Source organism: Cloeon dipterum, chromosome 2, assembly GCF_949628265.1.
Source record: "Cloeon dipterum chromosome 2, ieCloDipt1.1, whole genome shotgun sequence".
Taxonomy (NCBI): domain Eukaryota; kingdom Metazoa; phylum Arthropoda; class Insecta; order Ephemeroptera; family Baetidae; genus Cloeon; species Cloeon dipterum.
Genome location: NC_088787.1, coordinates 6,050,807 through 6,060,157, shown reverse-complemented (window position 1 = coordinate 6,060,157; position 9,351 = coordinate 6,050,807). Strand labels below are relative to the sequence as shown.

Below are 9,351 nucleotides of genomic sequence, written 5' to 3'. Positions count from 1 at the left end.
ACAAATTGTGCATGGATCATGCATCATGCGTTTTTGCTCACAAAATTAAGTTTGACTGGGTGCGGTGTGTTAATAAGATTCCTGAATTGTCACTTATGAGCTAATTTGTACCTGATATATTTTGATTTCCCATGGCGAATGTCGAGCTTAAAACCATAGGCACTACTGCTCGATGCCAAGTACTGATTGTGTCAAGCTCTGACAAGCATTCGATCACAGCGGCATTTAAAATATAATACAATTCTTACTAATAGCTCAATTTATTGTGGCAAAATGAACTGGTAGTACGAAAATTTAATAGACAGCTGCGAAACTTAATTTTATGATGTATAAGATGAATAAAAAATGAAACATAAAGTCGATGCTATATTTTAATTGTTCAATCCTCTAGCTGTATCGCGTTGTTAAACTGGATTTTTCCCGTTTTTAAAAATTCCTAGCTTGGCTCCAATAGGTTTTGCATGGGCCAAATTATATGTATATTCTCTGCACTCGCAGTAAAATTCCGCATGTGATAGGCTCAATCCTCCGAACCTCCGAAAATCAACGCAAAAACTGCAACTTTATTCCGATTTTTGTTCCTATATATCCTGCTTATATGCTATGACCGAGGATGGTTTTGACCCTCTGAAACGTCATTCCAACCGGCAAATTTTTGGTCACAACTGGTAGCCGAGTTAATCCTGGCTGATTTTGAGAGGAATAAGCCACCCAGCCGCCAGTGAAGAAAAATTTCATTCAACCAGATTCAACTTAAAATTCTTGATAACCTTCAAGCATTATATTGTGCTACTTATGCTAATATATACTCTCTCCTTAGACCACATCGTGGTTCATCTTTGATTTTTTTATCGGTCGGCCACTGGATCAGCATCAGCAGGACAAGGACACAGGACAATAAAGGTAGGTGACGCTGTCCCTTTTTCGAATTCGACCAAGAACAATAACAGCCAGTCTACGACGAAAAACGAGCTGATCAGAATTATTAAAGACCGATATCTCCATGAGTTAATAATTTAACTCTGATTTAACTCGTCTCTATATTTTTAATGCCCCATCGCGTTTGTGCATTATTTGTTTATTAAAATTCTATATTATTCTTTGTGTCCTTGCGAGGGTGTTAAAATTGAAGACGTTTCTGCCGGGGTTAAATTAACGAAATTTAATTTTTGTGAATGATGAAGACAGTAGTAATATCTACTTTCCTTAATGTGGTCCGAGTTATCATCGCGAAATCAAAAAATATTCATAATGAGAGTCCATAAAACGAGTGAAAACAAAACAATTCATAACTCATGACACGCCCCCTTGCCCCTTGCACTTGCATGCCGGAGTCAAGAGTGAAACAAAAAAACAAAAGAAAGCAGGCAAAAGATGAAACAACAGACAGAGGTTCTCCAAAATGAATTTAACTCGTTTTACTGAGACTTTTGATAATTTCATGAACACAAATATACCGATCATAATTACTAGAATACACATATTTTACATACGCATAACGCGTCATTGATTTTATTTTTTGTTTTGTTTCCTTGACGATAAAATAATAATAATAAAAAAATCTATTGTTTCATCCAGCTTTCTTTTGTTTAGCTCTCGGCGGCATACAAGCAAAGGGGGCGTGTCATTGGGTTTTACTGCATTGTTTTCATTCGCTTTATGGAAAAATAATGAATAACCGCGATTGAACCACATCTTTGTTCATTGATTTTTTGCGCAATTCAATGAGTGGTCCACTGGACCTGGACCCTGCTGCATGGACCTCCAGGACACAGGTAGGAGATGCCATCCCGGCTGTCCGGCCAGCAGGATGGCCCGTGGCCCGTCCGGCGATATTTCTCTCGCGCATCACCTGCTGTGTGATGACTGGTGACGACGCCGGCCGCCTTGCGTGCCTTCTGCTGGCCAACCACGCCCTCGGACACACGTTCTTCGGGTCGCTTTGCGTCTTCCAGGCCTAAACCGCCAATGTGCGAGTGAGCGCTAATCCGTCAGGCATATCTCGAATGTCTTGCTAGCTTTTACGACTGCAATTAATAGAGGTCTCGTCCGAACATTCCTCTTCCAAATGGACTAAAAACAATTGAACTTTGTAGGTAAAATTTGACTTATATTAACTTGGCTGGCGAATATATATCAAAATATCAGCCTCCTGGAGTTCAGATTGGACAAAGGAATGGTTTAAGTACAAAGGACGTCATCAAGAATATAAATTTAATGCTATGTATAATTGCGCATCGTGAATTTCAAACAGCAACAACTGAATTACTATGCTAGTGATTAACTAAAGTAAATGAAATCAATTTTTACTAAGCTGCAGTACTGCTTTTTTATTTCTAAAACCTATATTTTAAGTTCGTACAGCTAAGGGCATTTATAGTTATTCTAAATTAATTCAGTTCTCAAGAATTCTAAAATAGGTAAAAATTAAAAATAATTCAGAGAAAATTTGACTCCTCCATTGCGACCTTGAGAAAACTGGAAATTTGTCCGAAGGAGACCTTCTTCTGTTCAATTCTATCAGTGTCGTTCGTCCATCCTAAATTGACAATAAGACTCTCGAGTTTGCGCAGGCTTCTAGGACGACCTGCCAACAATGGCTTCAACTTATCCAAATCCTCCGGGTATGCTGTTAATTCTCCCATCAATTCAATTTTTTCCAGTTCCGGTGCTTTTAGGACATCCCAAAGATTACGGGAGTGTATTTTAAAGCTGGGGAAAATTAATTTTTCTATAAAAATAATGACTTTGCTTGAGTGTAATCGCTTTTACCGCTGCAAATTCAGCTTGAGCTCCTTCAGCGGGGGGAATTTTTCCGTGATTCGCTGAGCCGAGTCGTCAACGTCCAGGCAAAGCTTTTCCAGCTTCGGACAGTGTTTGAAAACTTGGTTGTAGGTCAGCCTTACATGGTGTTTCCCAACGTCGGTGACGTGTAGAGCGAGCAGAGTTGATCCATAGTTATTTAAAAAGAGTGACAAAATTTTAATGTATGGAACGCCATGTAAATCTAGACTTGTGATTTTTTTAAATTTCGTCAACAATTCCTCTTTGCGAAATGGTGTCTTATCATCAGAATTTTCCTTGGTTTTCCAAATGACCTGGAACAAAATATTTTTATTGCAACAGTCGATAGATAATTATAGCGCTTACCTTGAGGTGATTTATTTTTTTGAACCTAGTCCCAATGTTGGTAGGTACAAACTCATAATTGAGATCCAGGGTGAAATGCCGTAAGTCTGATGATCCAGGCCAAATAAAAGTCTTAGTGTTCAGGTTAAAATCATTTACGGTGCAAAATTCACTGGCAAAATCGCCAACAACTTGCAAGGTCGGTATATTCTCGATGCAAAATCTTGTAAATACACGATTTATCTGATTCGCTTGCGTCCAGAAAAGAAACACTTTTAGCCCCTCGAAACTCTCTTTCAAGTCTTCGACAGCTCGCAGGGCTATTCTTTCCGTAAGGTTTGTGCTGATCAAACGAAGATGTGTCAGTCCTTGAGTCAGCTGCACCAAGTCTACCAGGTTGAAGGTCACCACTTCCAATTGTAGAACTTCCAGGTCTCTCAAATTCGAAAGTGCCTCTACCATCTCGTCATCTGCAGTGACGATATTCTCCTCGTACAGTTTGGCTCGAAGTTTTCTGTCCCGTGCCACATGCAGACGGACGAGTCCTGGCGCGTTTTGGGAAATGCGGAAGATCGTCTTTATAATAAGATAATTAGCTTTATTATTATTGGAAATATCAGCATTTATATAATGCCCATGAATTTTAGAACTAATTTTTGTATCGTAATTCGAAAAATCCGTTACTCTTTCGGTTATTTGCTCTAAAACACTCGAAAAGTGCCAGGAGAATACTCTCTGATTGGTCGCCAGCGTTCAGGTAGCAGTTTTCGATTGGCTCAGACAATACCGCCAAAGTAACGGTTTTCTCGATGTTTATAACCTAACTTTAACCGTCACAATCATGCAGGAATCGTTTTGCTTTTCGTCCAAAATGAAATTGAGAATAAGTAAAAGGTTGCACTGTACCTGTCTCATTTGTGCTCTCCTCGTTAAGGAAGGACAATTATCCACAAAGTCAGTAAGGTTGAGTGTGTGGAGTTGTGTTCCGATTAGCAATTCTTTAAAGGCCGGGAGAGATATATTTTGGAAAATATTTTCCCAATCCATCGGTTGGAAACATTTTACTGTCATCAGTCTCAACAACTCTTTCTTCCTCTCTTCAAAAATTTTAATATTATTTAGATTTATGTATGGCAAAAAAATCCTTCTTACCAGGTGAAAGTTGCTGGGCAGGCTGTTGTACTTGAATTTGGTTCATCTCTTGATTCAAAATTGGAACAATTCGCTTGAAACAGATTCTCCCACAACCTACTCACATGCACGCCGGATATCGGGCTAAATTCTTGGAGAAGGATACTGCGATACACCAAAGAGTGCTTTCAATTTCAACGGGAACTTTTTTTTGTTGTTGACGCATCAGCAGACGGGGAAGGTGCGAAGGTGTCGGGAGAGGAAAAGATCTCTCCCTTCATCCCCAGGTGGCAGCACTCCTCAGGGAGAGATGAAGGGCTGGTGGCAGCAAATATTTACAGAGGGAATAATGATGCCTATCCTTCCGATGACGCCACAGCCGTTTGGCAGGCCTTCTGTAGGGTCATATTGTTGGAGGAAAGGGCTCTTTTAATATATCCGCCGTTGTTATGTCGGTTGGTGTACGCCAACGACCCTACTTAATTATATTTATGTAGTCAGCTGCAGCTGACGAGAACAAGCAGCGAGTCGTTACACAGTCGCATTGTTTCGAGTCAAATTTGGTCGGGGTACCCTGAAAAATGTCGTTTATGTACCGCAGGTCAAAGCTGATCTTCCCAAGACCCGTCTGATGAGGGGTCGTGGTCGACGATCGGACGAGCGGCCGAATTATAACAAAAATAAAACCATTTTCGCACTAGAATATATTATATTATATTAAAGCCGAAAAAAGAGAAAATTAATTTTCATTTTTTTATGGGCGCGAAAAATCTGAAAATTGGTTTCAAGACCTGCATTGGACCTGCGTGTTCGTTGAAGATGATAAGACCTTTTTCGTTTTCTCCGTTTGAAAAAAAATTGCAAATTTTCAATTTTCCATGCTGTTCTAATGGAGAAAATTAAAAAAATAAAGTTTTTCAAACTTCAAAATCTATCTAGTCCAAGGGTTGGTGGCGGTCAAAACACGTGTGCAACTAAAATTCGAAAAAATATTGCAGATACCAATACAAAAATACTTGAGGCGAGCGGCATGAGAACTGATAAAAAAGTTAATAATATAACCGGAGATAGAGAAGTAGATATTTAAATGGTGACCTAAATGCACCCAACAAGAAATATTGCCAAAACAATCGCCAAAGTTTTAAAAAGGTTGTCATGAAATATTTTGCTACCTATACTGGGGAAGAGTAAATTTTTCTCATGGACTTTATAAATTTTGTATTTGACCATTTTTGAACGGCGGCACGTGACCCAAACATTGCTATCAAGCTGGTGCGGCGCATCGCGTGACTAGCTGAGAGCTCTGATCAAAAACATCGCAATTTATTTAGAGGTATATATTATCAATTAAACTATGAATGGTTCGTATTTCTTTTGAACATTTTATTAAAAACCATAAAAAACTAACATATGAAAGCACATGGCAACCATTAAAAAAATTTATCAAGCATTTGAATCAACTCTTCATCCACGTACAAATTCAATAGTTCGTCATCGATGGTTTGTCCCGCGAAAAATTCGGTGACGCCAGGAACATCATTATTTTGAGTTTTTCCATCCCTGATGCTCCTTGCCAGCACTGAGTAGCCACTGCACAAGCCATTCACGTCGAATTTTACATCTTTTAAACCGGGAATCGATGCCACGGCACATTTGATGAACGAAGAAATTGCTTGGAAATATTCTACATCCAAGTCTCTGAATGAACGCAAAATGTATCTAACATGTAGAGTTTTTAATCCTCTCAAGATTTTCTTATCGGCTACTAAAGCGGTGGTTTTCTTCAGTTCTTCCAAGTCCAAACAGTATCCGAAAAACGTGATTTTTTCCAAGAGGGGCGCTTGCAGAATTTCACTCAGTTTAATTCGGTTATTAAAGGACCTACATGAAATTAAATTATTAAAAATAGTGTCAATAAAGGGAGTAAAAAATTAAATTTCATTACTGAAAAAATTCCAATCCAATTTCTTTTAGTTGGCTGAAAGACGTGAGAGGTGCCTCATCTTCAAGGATGTTCCCGCCCAAGTAGAGGCGCTCCAACTTTGGGCAGAGAGCGAAAATATCGCTGAACGACAAGTTCGTTTCGTTGGGATCATTGATGCCGTATATAATATACAAGGCTCTCAAACTCGGTCCGAATTTTTCCAGAAACCGGCGAATTACGTCTGGCGGGACAAGAAATTCAATCTGCAAACTTTCCAAGTTTGACAGCTGCGACAGCCAAGATTTCAAGAATTGATCCTCAACTTCGTCGTCCGGCCACATGCTCATCTGATCAAAAGGTTTCAATTAATAGACGAGCAAAATAAAATTTTTCCATCGATTAGAAAAAATAAATTATTAAAGACCGACTTTGACGAAATTTCTGAGCACACCAGTCAATTCTTAAGGGTCGAATCAGGTAAATTGGATATTTTTCCGACCAAAAAGCGCGACGGGCATATAGCACAAGTACAACTTTTTTACCCCTAAAACATGAAGAAACTACATATATATGCGTATGCGTCAGAGCTGGCTGGATCTGACAACGAAGTCATGAACCGGCGGTCTATGCAAGTGCTCAAACCAAATTTGACGCATGCGCAGTACTCGCATATATGAACGTATTGTTTTGCCGAGAAAAAGGGTTTGCACGTCGCTCTCAATTTTTTGGTCGGAACAAACTTTACCCAATTCTATCCTCAAGAATAGATTGGTGTGCACAATAATATTTCGTCAAAGACAGTCATTAACAAAAAAAGTAGTTCTTTTTACCATGAGATGACGAGCCAGAGGAAACTTAGCAAGCTGTATCTCATCGCAGCTTTCTATGGAATCAAAATCCAACATCAAATGGCGCAGATCAGAGGTTCCAGGAGCGCGGGCGATGTCAGCCATCGTGTTGCAGTCGTCAAAACTGCTGAATCCGTCCGAAAAGTCGCCAATGACTCGCAAATTGGGCAGATGCTCAGTGCACAGATTGATCAGGCTGGTGTTGGTTCCACGCGTGTCAAAAAGGAAAACTTTTAGCTTTGACATAGCAGTTTTCATTTTCTCGGCGATCTTCAGTTCTTCAAGGTCGAGGTCTGTCGTTTCTCTTTCCAGCACAATTTTGAGGTTTTCGAGATGCGGAAGTTTTTGGCAAAGATCAATCACGTCGACCAATCCAAACTCAAAAATTTCCTCAATTCTCAGAGATTTAAGGTGGGTTAATTTTCCCAGAGCTTCCAACAGCTCAGCATCGGCTACTTTATCAATTGTGAGGAAGAATCGATTTGCAAGGGTGGCCAGAGACAACTCTTCCACCTCCGGGTTCTTCGTAGCGATTCGAATCACAGCCTGAAACATTATTTTTTAAATTTAAAAATGAATTTATTAATTTTATTTCTTTAGTTACCTCTTTGAAATACCGACATTTCAGACGCATCGGACAAAACGTAAGAAAGGCGGTTAGATCAATTTTTGCGGGCCTCATGGCGAGGAAGAGGCTAAGGACTGGGAGCATCAGGACTGCCATTTCCTCTTTCTCCCTCACAAGTTTGGTGCATTTTTTCGCCATCAGTTTGAGCACAATTTTCGCAATCACGTCTGTTGCTACAAAATAAAAATTAGAGAATTAGAATTTAGTGTAATATTCATAATTTTTAAAATTTCTTTGCCAAGAAAATAAATTTATCAAAATACCAAAAGAAATCTACGACCTGTGATGAAAAAAAATTCGAAAAAACCCCCAAAACCCACTAAAATGTGATGGTCCCAGGTATTTTAATACTTACACAACTGAGGAAAATGATTAAGCTCGAAGTCTGGCTCGAGTTTCACTCCGCAATCAGCTGCTACCGCTCGAATGCGATCCGAGGCGAATTTTCGATGCCGTATTATTTTCGTTATTTTATCGTACATGTCTGCAAAGGTGATCTGAACTCACGAATCTGTTATTTGGGCGTTTGATTCAGCCACTTGTCCGTCCAACAACTACTTTGTGCGCGAAATTCGGGCCGAAATTGACGAGACTATTGAATGTTGTTTGTTGTTCACGTGCGTGGCCACGATGCGAGAGTGGAAAACAACAACAAAAACCCAGTTCTCTCCCTTCGCCGTCAGGTGGCGGTCGCTCATTGCTCAGGGAAGATTTTTAAGGGTTGGTGGCGGCAAAAACACGTGTGCAACTACAATTAAATCGAAAAAAAATTGCAGATACCAATACAAAAATACTTGAGGCGAGCGGCATGAGAACTGATAAAAAAGTTAATAATAACCGGCGGAGATAGAGAAGTACAGTATGACCACTTATATTTTGAGACTCTTCCATGTTTTATTTAAAATGGCTGCTTAACAAAAACTACTTAAGTTAGGCGGACGTCATTTACATCACAGCTTTATTACACGTTTGGTTACACATTTATTCGATATGGGCTCCATTTTTCTCAATCACGGCCTCCAGACGGGGTCGGACTCGGCTGGAAACCCTTTGAAGGTACTCTTCATCCATTGCACGCCATGCCTTCTTGATGGAGGTCTTCAGGGCTTCAATATTGGGGTGAGGCTTCTTGTAAGCATCCGCCTCGACTTTTGCCCAAACACTAAAGTCGAGGGGGTTCAGATCTGGTGAGCTAGCAGGCCACATCGTCTTGGACCAGAAGCCCGGCAGGTGCTGGTTTAGCCAATCTTGAGTCTTTTTGGACGTATGGGCCGGCGCACCATCTTTTTGGAATGTGATTTTTGTGTCCGACCCATATGTTGACTTCACCCAAGGCAGAACTTGCTTTTTCAAAATGTCTAAGTAGACCTCAGTGTTCACTTTAAGCCCTTGTTTTATGAACACTGGATTCATCTTCTTGCCATCAGATGCGACAAGTCCAAAGACCATAACACCAGCAGGATGCTTAGTTTTGAACGAAAATCGGATATTTTCTGGTACCTCAGATGCAGGTGACTTGCTCAGATACCTGTCAGTTCGGCTATTGGAAACTGCATCGACAGTGAACATCTTTTCATCTGAGTACAAAATAACACGGCGTTTCGTGCCTTTCTTCAAATCGGATAGCAGCTTCCTACTTCTTTCCACTCTCGCTTCCTTCTGTTTGGTCGTAATCAAATGTCTCTTGGTCC

General features: G+C 40.1%; 1 protein-coding gene across 1 annotated transcript; it reads right to left on the bottom strand.

The window, feature by feature from the left end:
* Nucleotides 1-5,628: 5,628 nt before the first annotated feature.
* Nucleotides 5,629-8,367, bottom strand: LOC135936284 (uncharacterized). The gene is made up of 5 exons (XM_065479043.1): nucleotides 8,016-8,367; nucleotides 7,637-7,833; nucleotides 7,015-7,578; nucleotides 6,206-6,531; nucleotides 5,629-6,141 (listed from the first exon to the last, which is right to left on the bottom strand). Exons 1-5 carry the CDS (start codon nucleotides 8,140-8,142, stop codon nucleotides 5,691-5,693), a joined length of 1,665 nt encoding a protein of 554 aa, XP_065335115.1. The 5' UTR covers nucleotides 8,143-8,367; the 3' UTR covers nucleotides 5,629-5,690.
* Between the last annotated feature and the right edge of the window lie 984 nt (nucleotides 8,368-9,351).